The 17983-nt window shown below is 51.3% G+C and overlaps 1 protein-coding gene across 1 annotated transcript in view; it reads right to left on the reverse strand.

Annotated features, from left to right (window-relative positions):
• Positions 1-13042, reverse strand: part of EXT1 (exostosin glycosyltransferase 1) — a 187412-nt gene extending 174370 nt beyond the window's left edge. The window contains exon 1 of the mRNA XM_052787129.1: positions 11788-13042. Coding sequence (XP_052643089.1) covers positions 11788-12749 — 962 coding nt within the window. The 5' untranslated portion in view covers positions 12750-13042. The remainder of the gene's footprint in view (positions 1-11787) is intronic.
• Positions 13043-17983: the final 4941 nt, after the last annotated feature.

Here is a 17983-nt window from a genome sequence, read left to right on the forward strand (position 1 = left end):
ATCGAGAGACATGCGCAGGGAGTTTAGAGACGGCGGGGACTCGGGACTTCCCCCGAAGCCCTCGCGCTGGATGCGGAGCTCAGGGAGCAGCACCCGCCTGCAGCCGGCCGAGGGGCGGCTGCCTGCCCCGGCCACGGGTGCTCCGGCCAAGACAGGACACGCTGGGTCCCTGCCCACGCGAGACCCTGCCGGCGGCAACCAGGCGCTGGTCGATCTTCCAGTTCTCCTCAGCCTACCTCCAGCAACCCAGAAACGGCATTTACGGGCAGAGGGGACAATAAGGTGCTGGGTTGTTCTTAGCTGAAAGCGAACGACCGCCCGCTATCAACAACTCCGGTACTACTTCCTAACACGCCACGTCTACAGAAGCCATCTTCCAAGGAACAAAGCTAAGACTTTATTACCATTCTCTGCAATTAAATTTTGGGAAGGGCGTAGAAAAGCAATCGCATTCGTGTACGTGTGAGCTCACAAACTAACCCCAGGAACCCTGTTTATGGCAGGGGGGTCATTTACCCAGCGAGGCGAGAGCAGCAAGAGCCAGTACCCACCAGCTTTGATGTGTCACCCACCTGCCTTCACACAGCTCCAGCCGCTTGCACACTTTGATTATCCCAGCTTTCCCTGCCACCGCTTCACTCAGTTGCTTTAATCTTGCCACAACAGCAGCACCGTGAAAGAGAAAGGGGGAGAGGGAAGAGGGCGAGAAAGAGAAATAAAAAGAAAGAGAAGAGATGAGATTCCGGGCTGGAAAAGTCAACTTGATGGAGGAATCTGGAAAGATCTGACATGCCGTCAGCCGGAGATGAAAGCGCTAGAAATAAGAGATGTGTTGCGTGTTTATTAAAATGGTGGCATGATTCTCATAAGGAAAGCACGTCTTTGATACCTGCTCGAAATCACTCCCATGAAAGAGCCACCCAACAATCTAGGACTGCTAAATTTAGCACTGTTTTTATCTTTTGTCAAATATGCATAAAAGCTCCTCAAGACACGTGTCAAATCCAAAACTAAAACAAAACGTATTTTAAAATCTTGCTTAAACTGATCCACATGCCAGACCAACCATCAAGCCTGAGATGATGCCAAGTAGTGAAGGGAAACCTAATGCCAGCTTGAATTAAAAAAACTTGCAGAACTGTAGTTAAAAAAGAAAGCAGGGAAGGGGGGGGAGAGCAGTTATGAAAATGCGTGATCAGCTGAAATATCTCCCCACCTTCAAAAAGTGTCGCCTTGAAATTCCTACCCGCTTCATTCACCTTGCTGCTATCAGATTTTTTACTACCCTCACTTTTGAGAATTTCGCTGGCACTTAGTATGCAGGAGCGGTGCATGGGAATAGATCCCGCTGCCATAGATAATGTGGTTCTAAGGGAAACCCATCAATTGTTAATGGCCATGCAAATTGTTGAAACTAGAGAGTTATTCACAGTTATCTCGCTGTGATTTGGTAAGTGTCCATGCCTGATGTGATCACTCACTTGATATATTATTCCATTACAATTCAAGTAGTAACCTTACCTTTCGGTTTTAGGGAAAAAAGCATGAGAGAGAGTGGGAGGGTGTGGGGATGTTATTTGTTTTAAATTATTTTAAACAGTCATACATACCTTCTCATGCAAAGGTTTTACAGTACAATAAATCCCTCCCTGAGACTACAGTTGTGCCGTACTGAAATGTTAAAGTCCCTCTGATCAGAAACTAAAGGATTTTAGCGTGTAATTTCAGACCCTGATCTTGCAAAGCACCTTCTTACGTTTCAACCATACACATGGTTCCCACATCCTTTGTGGCACTGGATAGTCCGACAGCAGGTTGCACTGTTTTACATTTTCTGATCAGGGTTTTCTACTGGTTATGCTAAAATTTGCTGACATTTAATAAGCTATAGGCAACTCCTCAAATCCATAATGCATTCACTCTCTTGCAGCACTAACTTACTGATCATTAATTTTCAGCTTTATTGCAGCTCCAACATATCAGATGCTTTTTTTTTTTTTTTGCTTCTTGTCTGAGATTTATTACTTTTAGCAAAGTGTACTTTGGTTTTTTGTTTTGTTTGCTTGTTTTAAAACAGGCCTTAAGGGGGAAATGTTACTCTTCTTTATAAAGTAATTCTGAAATCACAGTATTAAAAAATAAATCCTATAATTATGTTTCCCATTAGGATTAGATAAATTATATTTAATTAAAAGAAAAATCTGCTAGCACCCAGCACAATGGTTGGTGGCAAATCAAGGAGATGAAACATTTATGTGTTTATCTTCCTGAGGCAGCTGATTGAGTCTATGAGCAGACACACCCAAACAAGCCTTCAGAGATATAAACTTAGACATTATAAACAAAGATTTGTCCTTCCTTTCAGATAAAGGTTCTGATTTTTAGAAGCAGCCTGTGATTTTATTCTTGCAGACTAGAGCAACTACAGTTTTGATGGGCTTTCTGGCAGTTACACACTGAACTACCTGATTGCACCAGGAATTAATTCCAGGATTGCAATAAAATGTCTGAAATTATTCATGGGACAAAACACAGTATCAGAAGTCAAGATCTTCTAGGAGAATGAAGAAAATCAGGATTCCTAACCAAACTCTGCCACACTCACCCCTCTCCAGCACCGCTGTCGGGCAGGTGATGTTCTCCATCAGCCTGACGGCTGTAGGGGCCATAACGCATACTGCAGTTGTAGGAAACGATTTATACCGTGCTCCCTCCTTTTACAGCCTCGGAGAACTAATTATTAACAGGACAGGGTCCCCCACGTACACTTTGCAAACATTATGGTATGCATTTTCCATTTAGGAATCGCTGCCAGTATTGCTACGCGCAGCCCGTCAGCCTCGCGCTCTCAATTTTGTTTAGGAGCTGAAGAATGATTGATCTTATTGATTTGTGTCAACGGTCTGACATGGCCATATCGACCGGCGGTAATTTTGTGGGAGGAGCTGGAAGGGGAACTGGAGATAGCATTTTCTGTAACACGCCATCCTGCCTGAAGAGAAAATGTCGTTAGAAATGCTGGTACAGCCATCGACAGGACTGCACTGGGATTCGAACTGACGCGAGCGACAAGACATTTTCCATCACTGTGTTTACAGCAAATCCACTGCTAAACACCCAACTGCGTAATTATAATCTATTACAATTATGCAAAGAAGTAACATTTCAGAAAGGCCTTCTCATTTCCCATTCTTAGCATTGAATACTTTTGTTTTGCAGCCAATCAACTAAATTAGCCCTAATTCTGTTTCATTCACAAACACAAAGAGTATATTAGAGGGAAAAAAGTGAACAAACGGGAAATTCACTTAGGAACCCAGGAATTATTTCGTTTTCATGTATTTCTGGACTAGAAACCATCATGGGGAAAAAAGTCAACTTAAGGCAGAACTTTACTGAATTTGCTAACTGCACCACAAGAACCGTTGGAGGAGTGATCAGAAATGGCAGTGCTTCAGCGCCTGGAAAAGTGGTGGACTTTGGTAGCATCTGAGGGAAGCAAGGAGAGTTAAAAGGCTCATATACCAAACGTGACCACGTATCCTGACCTCGGACAAATGTCAAACCCCAAAAAAGCTTTTGTGGGCATTTCCACACTGATACATGCAGCAAACAGCTGCTTTATGCTGCTTCTGACAACTATCACATTTTATCAGAAAAGGTCACAATTTAGACCTACACTCACTGTTGCTTCCTGAGAAGCAGATACAGAAAACATTAATGAATAATATTTCAGTTTTACATCGTACTTTCTCTAAAACGTTATGAAGCACTAAAGTAACCCCCAAAAACACTTAGGGAAAGCAAAGCGTTCTTCCCCATTTTAAAGACATATGGAAACGTAACCACGGTGGCCAGTGGCAATCCTAGCCGTCGGACTGCAGTCCCGAGACCACGTATGCTACAGGCAGAAGGCGGCAGGAACTCCTGCGACAGCCCTGCCAGCACCACACCGCACCCAGGGACTGCAGGAGCGAGGAGAACTCTGTCTTACTGGAATATGAAATGAGAGCCCGATTTAGCCAACGCAAACGCCCCAACTCTACCACCTTTCAGGGAACACCCGCTTAGCACCCCATCTGCATCCCTGCCGAGAAGACAGCACTGCACCACCCGAAAAACTGAGGTTAAATCTCAGTGACAGGCGGTGGGAGAGATGAGAGGGGAAAACACAAGATAGTTAAAGAAAATGGCATCTTCTTTCTCTCGTTATTGAGGAGGCCTAACCCTCCTGACCGGCTTCAAGTTGTTTTCTTATTCTAAGAAACGGTAACATTTTAAGAAGTCAGATTGCATTTGGAAAGCCATCAGCCTGGCAGCACTCACACCAGTTCTTTCCCAGCAAAGCAGTTTAGGCACAACATTTTGCTGAGATAGGGCCTTTATTTCTTAAAGCATTACTTCCCTCTTCTCATGTGAAACGAATCTCCTCTCTTTTGTTCTCATTTGGAATTCATTCCTTAAACTAGCTTCTCCCGCACCACTGCATCGTGCTGATCTCCATCTCTCTGCTTCCAAACCACCTCCCAGGCCCCGCGGTGCCCGTGCTGCAATACCAGCACAGGGACTGCTCCAAGAACCCTCTTCGGTTTCTTCCAATGCATGGGTGTCAACTGTTATAATTCTGTCCGTAAGTGGAAGAAATAACAACTCCCACCATCCTCTGGCCTGGATCTTTAATCGCCCCTGTGCGTGCCCAGTGCCGCAGGCCCCTCCTGCGCCAGCTCCCTCCCTGCCTGCTCCGGAGATGTGGGGATGAGTTGCATCAGCATTACGTGGCATTGATGTTCCCTCCAGTTGACTGAGGAGGCTCCTAAATTAAGGGCAAGACAGTGACGATATCCTGTTTCCTCCTGAAATTTGCATTAAAGAAAGAGCCACAGAAAACTCTATGTAAAAGCACAGCATAGCCGGATGAACAGAAGGAGGAACAAATCCACTGCTCAGTGTAAACCACGAGAAGGCTTTGAAACCTATACATCCCAAAATACTTGGCAACACGGAAAGCTGCAGAACCTTAAATATAACCTGAAGTTATACTCACACATTCCCACATGCTGAACTAATCTCCATACAGCATGGGACAGGAGTATATATCTTGCATCATCATCTAGGCATAGCCAAGTCCTTGAGAAGTCAGTCACCTTAGCAGCACGGAACACGACATTTAACTCCCTTCACAGGCCACACAGTTATCTACGTACCTACCAATTATTTTTCTCTGGTTAGCGAAATGGTTTGTTTACCCAAGACCACAAAACTCTGTGGATTTTCTGAAAGAAACCCTGCAGAGAGAAAGGGAAAACAATCACAGATAATACTGCAGAAATCATCAGATTACAGCACACGCTCTTCACTCACATCTGTTGAGTAAATAAGTGCTTCATGCCGACCAGTTTCATTTACCTCCCTCTCCCGCAAGCAGCTGCCGGTTTACTTTCCAGTGGGCTGTTCCAGGGCTGTATGTGGGGCAAAAGGATTATTTCCAGCAGAGTCAAACCAGTAGCCTTTTTCGCTCATGTCTGTCTTGAGCTGAAACTCCTCTCGTTCAGTCCCATCCTCCCAGAGAGACACACCACGTCAGAGCTGCACAGATGCAAAGAGGTCTATGGCTGGGAATAGCCTCAATGCAGCAGAGAGCGGCAGGCAGCAGCACACAAGCCCCCCAACCCCCGAGAACCCCAAATCAGCCACCCCTCTCCCTTAGGAGCAGTTTCAGTGAAGCTCCCCTTAGGCTGGTACAAAAAGTCCTGCACAAAGTGAAACACCCAGCCAGGGAGGGTGAGAAGGCAGCGGCACCGCAGGATGCTCTGCAGCACCTTCTTGCTGAGGGCACCTCGCTGGGGGCACAGCAGGGCTTCATCTTGCCCAAACGAGTAGCTGGACACATTAATTTTAGCTCAGTTCTGATCTGGGTTCAATAAACCCTTCAAACTACCCATTTCAGGATTAATTCTGCTTAAAATTAAAATGACGACTCAGATCATGGTTTGGTTTGAGTTCTGTTCTATCGCCAAGCGTCTCTTCAGTGATAATTATTTACCAATAAATTATCCTAGAACAATTTTGCTAGGCAGGAAAAATAAAAGCGGAGCCCCTCCGGCCTTGAAAGCAGCATTCACGTATGTTTCTGCATACAGAAAACACCTGCTCTGGACCAGATCAACCATCTCCTGTAATGCTTTGTCACCACAGAGCCTCGTATGAGATGCTTCACAGAAAGACGCAGAAAAGCCTGGGGCAAGCAATTATAATAATAACTCGCCCCACACGAAAACTTAATTACTTGAGGTTAGGAGGGTGCCTGGTTTAAGGCCCACAGGCAGGGTGGGCTCCTCTGCCGGTACCTGACCCTACACACCCGGCCACACACGCTGCAGCGCTCGGCGCCGCTTGCACAGGGGAACACGCTCACGCACACGTGTCCACCCTCTTCCACCCCTTTTCCGAGAGGGAAGAGCCTGGTGCAAACGGCCAGGCTGAGGATTGCACTGCTGGTCACGAGCTCAAGGATGCTCCTGTTGCCCCTGCTCCCAGCTCCTGCCAGGCCATCAGCCCAGAGCCTCCCAGGTGGAAGCTCCTAGGCCCCCCCGGGCACTACTTGCATTAAATCAGCATCGACAGGCACATAAGGACACTTTGCAATACATACAGAGAGCAGGAAGAAGAACATGATAGAACAAATCCCATATTTCTCAGAGGTACGTTAAAGGTTTGTTATTTACTTGCTTACTGCATTTTGGAATAAACACACTGTAAAACAGGCAAATTTCCAGTTTCTCAAAAATTGATATTAAAATAAAAAAGCAGTCTGGTGGGGATAGGTCTCTGCAGGAGCCAAGATACTCTGGGAAAATGCCCAAGATCTCTCAGTAGTTCTTGAGTTTCATCCAAGCTCCTGAAGCAGCCTGGTGATACACAAGATGCACAGACGGGTTCCCACCTCAGTTCAGATGTCCAGGACAACAGCCACCCTCAACCTGGGTAATTTCTCGCCCCTGTCCTAAACAGCTACAAAGGAGCTGACTTGTGAAGGCTTTTAAATAATTCCAAAAATAATTCAGTAAGTGATTAAGTTTGGCATTTACATTTATATTTTAATACAACACACTGAAGCTCAGTATGTTGAAAATACAAGAATTTTGCCTTTGCTCAAAACATGCACATACATGCGTATGCAGTGTCTAGATTATCATCACATGTTGGACAGGCATGCCTAAGCCTTACTTCACGTTTTCATGCCAGTCTTGTGAGTGGCAAAGTCATCCCTAGCGTCTAAATCTGCCACTTCTTTTTTCATATGTGTATTTTATTCCTGGTGGGAAGGAAGTGAAACTAAAAGTTGCTTTTGTTCCCATTCTGTGCTTACTGCACAACTGTAACCTTTGCTCAGGACAGCATTTACACGGGTAGGAGGTTCAGCCGTGATTGATACACGTTCCACCAGTAGAGTGCACACCAGGTAAACCTACCAGGGACCAGAGATCAATGAAAACGTTCAGCTGGATATTTTCACCTGTAAAAGTACATACACAACCCTGCTCAGTGCTGTCACGTGCCCTGCAGAGATGTCTCACAGGCATAAGCACACGGTGTGCTGTTGCTCTCTCCCTCTTCTGCCAGCACCCAGCAGCTCCAGGTAGGTCCTTCCCGTAGGCTCCTCCTCAACCACATGCTTCCAACCTCCTCTCGCAGAACCAGTCTCAGCTCGTGAGGTCCTGCGTGTTTTGCCTGCCTTTCTCAGTTCAGTCTTGATCGCGCAGGCTTTCTGAGAATTGACGAGTTGAAAAACTTATTAAGTCTCTGAAAAACACCTCGCTACACTAGTTGTCCTCCACCTAAGTTCACGTTTCTCCAAAACCACATTTTTTGCTCACTTCCCCTTCTCCATCCTACTCTCTTCAACCCTGTTCATTATTTGTTTTAACCCCTTTGTTTCACTACCAGCATTAACTTAAGCTATCCTGCACAGATATGAGCAAAAAGCCTCCTCGAATGAGCTTTTGACGAGACTTTATGTTTTTGGATACCATCACTCTCAGTCTTCCAAGGGCAGGGTTGTTGCCAATCAGAGAATGCACCACAGACAACATCATTTACTTTCCTAGAAAGATCCCCATTTTGGTGCAAATCTCTTCTCTGCATCTGGCTCTACTAAAACATCGCATTCCTCCATTTCTTTTGGTATCCATAGTCATTTATATTACCTTCCAAAAAGTAATTATTTGGAACCAGTTAAGCCTGTACATGAATTCTGCCTTTGTTTAAAACACATTGTACATATGTATATATTTAGACTGTCATTAAATATTTAAGAGGCTCTCTTCAAACTTCAGCAGCAGCACTGTTTATTTGGTTAACCCTTTGTGAAACAAAAAGCTTGACACTGAAATCCTACCGTGGAGGAATTCAAAAAGCCCAGCTGCCCTAGCGCTGGGTGACAAAGGCCAACTTTGACAGTCAAGGACACCGTAAAGAAACAAGAGTTTTTCTTTGTTTTCCTTTATATCCTGTTTGCTAGTAGTTTAATCATGATAATGCAATTCATTGTAGTCTGCATCAGCTTTATCTGCTGAGATGCATAACTGGGATACAAATTAATTAGCTGTAACATAGAGATGGATCTTTCAATACAATTCAGGAAGACAGTCAAATACGCACATGCCCTTCCCTCCTTCTTCCAAATGAAATAAGACTCTATGCATTTTCCATAGGTCAAGAAGTCACCTTTCTTGGCTTTTTCAATCTCCTAGAGAGGAAACAACTCATCCTGCAGACAGGTGGACATCATTCAAACCCAACACCAGATGTTGCAGAATAGATGAAACCCCATCACAACTATCTTACAGTGTGCACTGGCACCAAGCGTAACACAGTATAACACTACCACCCTGTTGACACAAGATTACCATGTTTTAAAATCTGGTCACCTAATTTACACGGCTTGGTAAGGCCTCTACCTGGAGCCAATAATTCATATTTTGCCCTGGCAAGGACCGGTATCTCGGGGCCAGCTCTCCATGGCCAGGGCACCCATGTTCCTGCCTTCCACACAAAGTGAAACAGCGTGTCACAGCAGAGGATGGGAAAAACAGGCACAGAAGAGCGCAATATGCAACTTTCCCAACTCTAGATGGATGTGCAAAGACTCATCTCTTAGAGAATGCATTTTTCTTCTTTTAGATTAAAACCTTGAGGACGCATTGTTAAATCCAAGCCCGAAAAGCCCCAAGAGAGCAGCTCTGTGTGCAGTTTTCAAGGCTTGGCTGTATTTAGAGACATTTCTCTCCCAAGCACTGCAGCTTCGTTCACATCGGATGCTGCTTCAGGTGGGGCGAATAGCGGAGTCCCTCCTACAGCTTCCACACCTGGGTTACACATAGGCACAGAAGCATTTCAACTGGCTGACCGCCCTTACACTACCTTGGGGATGGGATCTTGCTGGATTTCATAAAGGGAGCGGAGCGCCAGGCATGGTCCGCATTCGCACAGGAGAGACAGAGAATGCAGGCCACCGCAGGACGCGGTGCTGGGAGATCAGCAGATGGCATACTTTGCTGCGAATTGGCGCCGAAGCAGGAGTGCGAAGGGGCAGCAGCATGCTCTGGCAGGTGCGCTCGCTCAGATAAGATGCCGGCTTAAAGAGCTTCAGCGTTTGCAGTTGTTTGCCAGAGCGAGCCCATTCATCTCAGTGGCCCGACCACAGATTCAGCCTGCCTCGATTCTTGGAGTAAACTTATTTCCTTGCAATTTTTTTTTACTTCCTGTCTTTAACAGCAGCATTGCAACAAATGTTGAAGTCCCCATACACCACCCCAGACACGGCCGCACCTTAGTGGCAAGTATGTCCTTTGTATGAACAGCACGGTGGACCAGTTGGGTTCACGCTTCCATATCCCCTGAGGGTTGACACGTACAAAATAAGCGGCAAAGACACTTTTTAGGACACTTGTGGGGAGAAATCTATCTTTTTATTGGACCAAATGGCATAGATGTAAAAAAAAAAAAAAAAATTAATACGGCCCTACTCGGGTCAAACCACAGGCATGTATGTTTGGTTTTACGACAAGTCAATAGCACACACGCTGTAGAACACAGCACATAACCAGGACTTTTCCTATCTGTAAGTTAGCTCCAATTGCTGAGATCTATGCCAGAAACCAGCACAGTCTGCAAGGCTACAGTTGTCAGGTCTCCCTTCTTCCCCCTCAAAAAATATTCCCTAAAGGAGATCACAAGCCAAAGGGACTCCCAGGTCACGAATAACACAAGCTTAGCTTAGTATCTCTACCGATCACTCGGTACCACCGCTGTATCACTTCCACATGTGTATCATTTCACCGCTCACCCATCAGTTTTCCGAAAGTGAATGGGATTAAAAGTCCACCAAGTATCTGCACTGCTATTCCCCCCCGCTCTGCAGCGGATTTACAGTAACCAGAGGGCAAGCAGAGTTCGCCCAGGCACACACTGGCTTCCCAGCGTTGCAGTGCTGACCTTCCCGGTCTCTCCCAATCCCCCGTGGATAGTTTCGGTGGAGAAACAGGCAGCCAGCTGGAAATTTTGATCACCATTAATGCCACCGTAGTTTCTTCCCAACTGCTCTCCAAGAGTATTTTTCCACCCACGTTCCTCTGTGCATCGCAAACCCCTCTAGCCGTTGGCAGCTATCGGTGCAGCTCCACTGCACGCTACTCAGCGCTATATGGCTGGTCTGTTTTAATTCAGCGTCTAACTCCTGCTACACGGGAAACATTCTCATGCGAAAAACTTCATATATAGACACCTGCTCTGCAGCAAATGTAGCGGTGATCGGCATTTAAATGAACTAATCAGTTGCAAACAGCTTAGTCAGCATCGCAGTCCTGGAGGTAATTCCCAGGAAGCGATTTTCCCGGCAGCGATGTATACAAACCTGAAAAGCAGACTGGAAGACAAGGGCAGCACCACAGCGACAGAAAATTTGCCTACACAGTGACATTACCAACAAATAAAAATAAAAATCGGGGAAAGCCAAGAAACCAAGCATTCACAGAAAACACATGCCATGCTCGCACTGCCGGCGTATCCTCTCGCACGTAAAAATCAGAAACTCGGGCACAAGACACGAACGCAGTCAGTGTTTCTTTTTCCTCCTTTCTTTACCGATGCTGTGCTGGTTTGAACAGAGAGGAAAAAGACAGCAGGGCAAGTCACTGCCTCGTCCGTGGAGATACACAGACGCCAGCCAGACACACACCGCTTTTTTGGAGAGAGCATCCCGGCAAGCACCCTCAGCAACTAATCCACCGTGGGGGCCAGGCTCACGGGCGTGTTGAAGAGGGCTGAGGACTCGCATAAACTTTGTCCCGGGCCAGCGAAAGCACAGGGCATCGACCCTAAGAGGCACCGGGGGCGGGGGGGGACACGAAGGGCAGCGCCAGATGCCAGAGCATCCTCCAGCAACATCTTTGCTGCCGGCCGTGTTTGCGAAGCCAAAGGGCTGCGGCTGCAGGTCATCGCTCCCCGGGGCGAGCCACGCCACAGCCGCAGCCGGACGCCTCCCCGCCGGCTTCCCCGGGCCGAGGCAGCGGCTCGGAGCCAGCCGGCAGCCTCGCAAGGGACAGGAGGAGCGAGCGACCCGTCCGAAGGAGAGATCGCGACTTTCCTCCGGCCCGCGAGCAGCCGCCAGCGCCCCGGCGCACATCTGCCCACATCTGCCCGGCGGCCGCGGCCGCCTGCGGAGCTGGGCATGCCGGCACGGCCCTGGGGACGCGCGCACGGGGAAGGGGCATGCCGCTCACTTACTTTTCGTATTCGGCGTTGTCTCGATCGCAGCGCGAATCCTTGTGCTTTTGCCAGTCTTTGCCATGCTTGCAGGTGGTCAGGAGGACAACATCCTCTCCGTTATGGACATGATATAAGGCATTCCTGGTGTCTGACCCTATCCCCGTCAGGTACCTTTTCCCCTTGAATACCAACATGTACTTCCTGAGAGGAGGGATGGTGTTAAACCTCAAAAATCCCTTCTCCCCTCCTGTCCTAGGATGATCCTTAGAAAAGAGCGGGATAGAAACGTCAAAGTTGGGTCTGAAGTTTTCAGTACTGATGCTGGCTTTGGCCAGCATGGCCTGGCCGATGTCGAACCCCACATCCTCGGTGTAGTCGGGCCAGGTGCCGGAGTACAAGTTAAAAATCAGGTGGTTTCTGCCGTTGTTCCACAGGTGGAGGCTCTGCACCTTGGAGCGGAGGTTGTGCACGTACTGGGGGGAGAGCTGGTCCCGGTCCAGCGTGTCCAGGCTGAGGACGAAGAGGCAGGCCTGCCCGGGGTCGGAGGTGTAGAAGCGGGAGCCCTCGATGGCGGCCAGGACGTTCTGGTAGCTCTCGGCGATCTTCTCCCCCTTCTGCTGCGGGTAGACGTAGACCTTGAAGCCGTTTTTCCGGCACTGGCCGAAGTCGAAGCAGGACTCCATGCGGCAGCGGCGCCCGCGGTAGAGGCCGGCGCTGGCGTCCCGCCGCTGCCGGGGGGAGACGCGCCCGCCGCCGCCGCCGCCGCCCTCGGGGCCCGGCCGCTCGGCGGGCGCGAAGGGCCGCAGGGCGTCGGGGAAGCGGGGCCAGGGCCGCTCGGCGCCGGGGCGCGGGGGCGGGCCATGCCGGCTACCGGGCGGCGGGTGCCGGGCCGCCCGCAGCCGCACGCCTCCCAGGTAGAGCAGCAGGGCGAGACAGGTGCCGGCGGAGAGCAGCGTCAGGTAGCGTTTTTTGGCCTGCATGTGTCCGGCGGGGGTCCGGGGGGCTGCGGAGGAAGGGCGGGGGCGGCCCGAGCTCGCCGGGCGCCGCTCTCAGCTCCGCTCCGCCATCTTCCCGCCGGCGAGCGCTTCAAACTCTCTTCGCCCACCTCCGCTCGGCGCCGTTCCCCAAGCCGCCGGCCGCGGCCGCGCATGTGGGCGACCGCCGCAACTTTCTCCCCGCCGGTCTCTCAGGGGCGGCGGGCGGCGGCGGCGGCGGGCCGGCGGCGGCCCGGCGGGGCGCCCCGCATGCACTCAGGGGCCGGCCCCCCCGCGCGGGGCGGGCACCGGGGCAGCCCCGCTCCCGCCTTCCCGCCGCTGCCTGCCCTCTCCTCCGCCACGCTCCCTCCCGCCCGCCCCTCCCCGCGCCGCCAGCCCAGCCCAGCCCGGCCCAGCCCAGCCCAGCCCAGCCCGGCTCGGCCCGGCCCCGCCGGCTCACAGCCCGCGGCCGCCGCGCCGCAGCCTGACGAAGCCCTGCATCGCCCGGCGCCCCCCCGCCCGGCCCCGGCGCCGCTCAGCTCCTCGCCGCGCTGCCGCTGAATGGCCCCCGGGACGGAGCGGCGGCGGCGAGGACCCTCCTCCCTCTCCTCCTCCTCCTCCTCCTCCTCCTCCTCCTCCTCCTCCTCCCTCTCCTCCTCGCCCCTCCCCCCTTCCCCGCCTCCCCCGGGCCGCGGCAGCAGCGGGCGGCGAGCCGCAGAGCCCCGCGCGCTGCCCGCCCTGCCCGCCCGCGGGCTGCGACCCCCGCCTCACCCGGCCCCCCGCGCGCCGCCCCCGCCCCGGCACCGCCGCGCTGACCTCATCCAGCCACGCAGCCCCGCACCCCCATTGGCGGGGCGTCACGTCCGGGGGGGCGGGGCTTCCGCTGCACCCATTCATAACCTGACGGGCGGGGGGCGCCGCTGCCGCCGCCGGCGGGACGGGCGGGGAGGGTGGTGCGGTGGTACCGGGGGGTCCTGCCGGGCGGCACCAGCACGCTCCGCAGCGCTGAGGTCCAGCGAGGCCTGGCCCAGCGCCTGGGGTCCTTCGCCGCCCCTGGCCCGGCCCTGTCCGGCCCGCCGCCCCCCGCCGCCGGCGCAGTCCCCGGCCGGGGGCAGCCCGGTTCCGCCCGGTTTCTGCCAGCGGTGCCGCCGGTGCTGCTGCCCCCTGCCGAGCGCGGCGGCGCCGCCCCCCCGCTGGAGCCGCCCCGGGGCACGGCTGGGCTGGGAGCGTCGCGGGGGGGAACGGACCCAACTGCCCAAATACAGGGGCGAGACCCAGCAAAACCCCGTTACGAGGCGCCCGGGAACAAGCGTCCTTCGTGGCACGGGCAGGGCCGGGACCCGTGGCCGTGGCCGCCCTGGCTGCCCTCCCGCCTCGCCGGTGGGGAAGGCGGAAGAGAGAGAAGGACGCGGCTCTGCTGCCCGAGTAGGGCTGCTCTTAAATTTGGGGGCACCCAGCGCTCCCCACCATCGCCGGCTCCGGCCAGGGTGTGATGTGGTTGGCATCCCTCGGGAGCAGGCCCTGCGTGCCACCGGGGTGGATGCTCGGGGCTGGCAGACACCAAAAAAATGCTGATCAAATGAGTAGGCTGCGGGGAGCTGCCCAAGCACCTAACCATCCCTGCAGCTACACGTTTGTGCTTCGTCTCATCCACTCCTCGGCGTTGAATTCCATCACTGGCAGCCCGGGTTACTGGGGAGAGCCCTCGTCCGTGGGGCAGGCTGGTCTGTGTGGCAAACCCAGAGCAGGGCCCGGCTGGAGGGGCTGGCGGGCACGCAGCTGGGAGCCCCAGCTTGCTCTGGCGCACACGGTGCTGGAAGGGGCGATTGCACCGCGGACGGGTGTACGTGATCCAGTCCTGCTAGCTCAGCAAATAATAGCAGGGAAATTGGATGGGACAGGCTTCAAGCTGGTTGCACAAGACCCTGAAAGTCAAGAAACTGTCCTGTGGTAAAGCCTGTGCCAGCGTGCTTTCCCTGCTGCTCGTATCCAGCGTTAAAGCTGTAACGGATTCGCCTTCCCCGGGCTGCGATCCCACCTCCCACTCTCCTGCTGCCAGATCCAGAGGTGTCTCGCACCAGCTGAGGGACAGAAACCCTGTCTTGGCCAAAAGCCTCCCCATCCCCGTGCTGTTCCATGCCCGTCCCACGAGTGAGCTGGGGCTCCTGTCGTGTCCTCTCCTCCTCTCCCTCCGCTTCTGCAGAGCTGAGGAGGAGAAATGTAAGGATAACGTGTGTGAAGACGGTGTGCCTCCTCAGCGCAAGAGGTGAGAGCCTGCCATGGAAGGGCACATTACTGACGGTAAATGAGGTTCGATCTTGTAGCTGGAGCCAAGAGAAGACAATTCCCTTCCAAAATAATTTGATTTGTAGGGAGGACTGTTGAAGGAAGGAGGCCAGGGTTTCAGGCAGAAGAAAGGAGATGGGAATAACAATAAGTCAGATTCTGAGAAGAAAGTCATATTTACAGCCGGTGTAGATTTGGGTCCAGGGGGCAGAAATTTTGGCCAACGACCCAGTAGCGGAGAAGCAGGATTAAATATTAATGTGTTAATTAACCCTGTAATCCTTCCCCGAAACATTTGTCACAGCCCACGTACCAAAACTGGGATGCTGTTCAAGAAAAAAGAGGTCAGCTTCTTGAAAGGTGAACCAAGGCTGCTCACAGAGGCACCTTCTGTCAGGCGCAGGAAGGTGGAATCCCATTACTGTCTGCAAATTAAGCCTCTGGGGACTGGTTTCAAACAGAAAAGGAAGCCTGTGAGCTTTGCTGCCAGTGCCAAGGACGGTAACTGTTGCAAGTAGATTTTGAGGATGGGGTGCTGCTGGGCCCATGGCATGGAAGTGCTGCTCACCGCAATAGAGAAGTGTAGGAGGGAAGTGAAAGCTGTTGGGTTTCCAGCTGAACTGCCCTGCGCTTGAGGTACCCACGGTGTTGCCTACTTCATAGCAGTAGTGAATACTTAAGTTTTAAAATATTTGGATCTGGACAAAGGCACTTAGGGTGTCATTTTAGAGCACAGAGAGAGAAACCTCTGCATATCACTGCTACCAGCCTTTATTCATAGGATTCCTGAGTTGCGGTATGATTGCTCCGGACAGATCTGGATCCCATTGTGCCGGGCAAGTCTTACTTAGGGAGACGTGTGTGTGTCCCTAACTGTGGGGAGAGGGGCTATGGTGATGAGTTGCCTTTTCGAAGACCGCCTTTCTAATCCAGCTATCACCCACTGTTTGTAATTTTCCTGTGTAACAGAATGAAATCAGCCCGCCTCCAGTCCATTTCATTGCTGCTGCTCAGGCCCTGTGGGCAACGTGGCAGCCGACAGGAATCACCCAGCCTGCCTTTGGCTCTTTGGCCGGAGAGTTATCCACAGCCTGGGCAGGCACTGGAGGTAGAGCGCTCCACAAATGGAAGCCTACCTTTCCCTGCGGTAATAAATCTGCCTGCATCTGCTACCAGGCAGGTGGATGGTGGAGCACAAACCAGCGTATAATAGAAATCCTGCCTGGAGAAAAGGAAGAATCCGTGGTGAAAGGGTATTTCAATGTATCCACGTGGCCAATACGCAAGTCGCAACCCCCAGGTTTGCTCTGGCCACTGGTGCCTGCCAAGGGTCTGCAAGCTTGCAGGTGGCTTTTGACCCTGGTCCGTTACCCTTTGCACTCTGCCAAATAATTTATATCTTCATATGGCTGGCAGTTGTCTGGGAATCTGTCCAAGCCCTCAAATGAAAGGCTAGGAGAGGGAATCAGTTTTCTATTTCTGGCTTTGCAACTTAACACCTGCCCAATCTGTGGCGAGTCACTTGGGGCCAGAGTCTTAAAGAGGTGGCTTTGTGTGGACTCCTCGTTTTGGGTCTTTCTCTTGGTGTCCAGCTGTAGCTTTAGATGCCTCCAAAATTTAATTCCTCAGAGTTCCCTGCTCAACTGCCACCTGACTCTGGAGGAGCATGAAGTCCACAGTACCTTCCACTTTTTTTACATGAAATATCTCCTACTGCTTTGCACACTTGGATGCACCTTAGTTTCGATGCTGTTGAGTAATGTCCTTGACTGACCCACTGGGTGTTAGATGTTCCTCCATCTACTTTGCCTACAGGGTTCAAGCCTGGACCTCAAAACGTGCTTCTTGGATTGAAATCCAAATAAAACATAAGAGAAAATGTTGTCACACTCTAACCTGTCCTTAACCCCCTTTTTTTTAATCCGGTAGCTCTGTGCTTAGAGTGTTTGCCCAAGTAGGAGACCTAGAATTGCCCTCGTGCCTTCCAGGAGAGCATCCTCCCAAAGTGGGTGGAGTGGGACTCCCCTCCTGAGACTGGCTTGTTACAGGTAACTACCTGGGGTAATCACTCTATTAGATTGCCTGTGGGCCTCAGATTTCCAGCTAAATGGGGTTGATAATGCTTCCCTGGCTAACAGGACAGCACGAGAGCTGATTTATCACCATTGTCAAGTGTGTCATGATCCTAGGGAGAAAAGCAGCATAAAAATGCAGCGCAGCTAAGATGTTTGGAAAGGCTTGGCAACAGGCACGTGTGCAGTTAAAAAATGTTACCCTGTTGCTTAATTAGCTCAAACTGCCATTCTGCGTGCCGTGGACGCACTTTTCCATGGCTAAGTGCAGCAAGGATTTCCAAAGAATTAAGCAAAACCTTGCAGAGCCAGCAGCCTGGAGCTCCAGGTTTGGCTCTATATTTACAAGCCTAAATGAAAGCAGCCCGCTTTCCGCAGATGCCGAGTACCCACAGATCCCACTTTGATTTGTGTGATTATATGCAGATTGAAGAATGAAGCTTTTAGCAGAAGTCCTCACCTGAAGGCCATGGGAGAGGAACCGACTCCTGTGTGATGTTTGCACACCTTCTGGTGGGAGCCGAGAAGGTCCCCGGGCGGCAAAGTCAGCGCTCTCCTTTTATTCAGTAGTCAGCAGTGCCGGGTTAAACTTTGGAAAGCATTTTTTGAAGTCCACTCCCCAGTCTGGAAAGATTTAAGGCTGGCTTACAAACTGTCTCTGCCTTCAAATAGCCCTTGCCCAGGGTTGTGTTGCTTTATCAAAAACAAAAGGAAGAGGGGAAAGACAGAACAGACTTTCAAATATTTTTTTGTGGAATGGTAATACTCTGTTAAAATTGTTCCTCAGCTTGGAGCAAATTAAAGTGATCTTTGCTCCGCAAATTAATACTAACACTGTGGTTGTTTATCACGTCTTGGTAATATCACATGGGAATAAAAATA

This window comes from Harpia harpyja, chromosome 5 (assembly GCF_026419915.1).
Source record: "Harpia harpyja isolate bHarHar1 chromosome 5, bHarHar1 primary haplotype, whole genome shotgun sequence".
Classification (NCBI taxonomy): Eukaryota; Metazoa; Chordata; class Aves; order Accipitriformes; family Accipitridae; genus Harpia; species Harpia harpyja.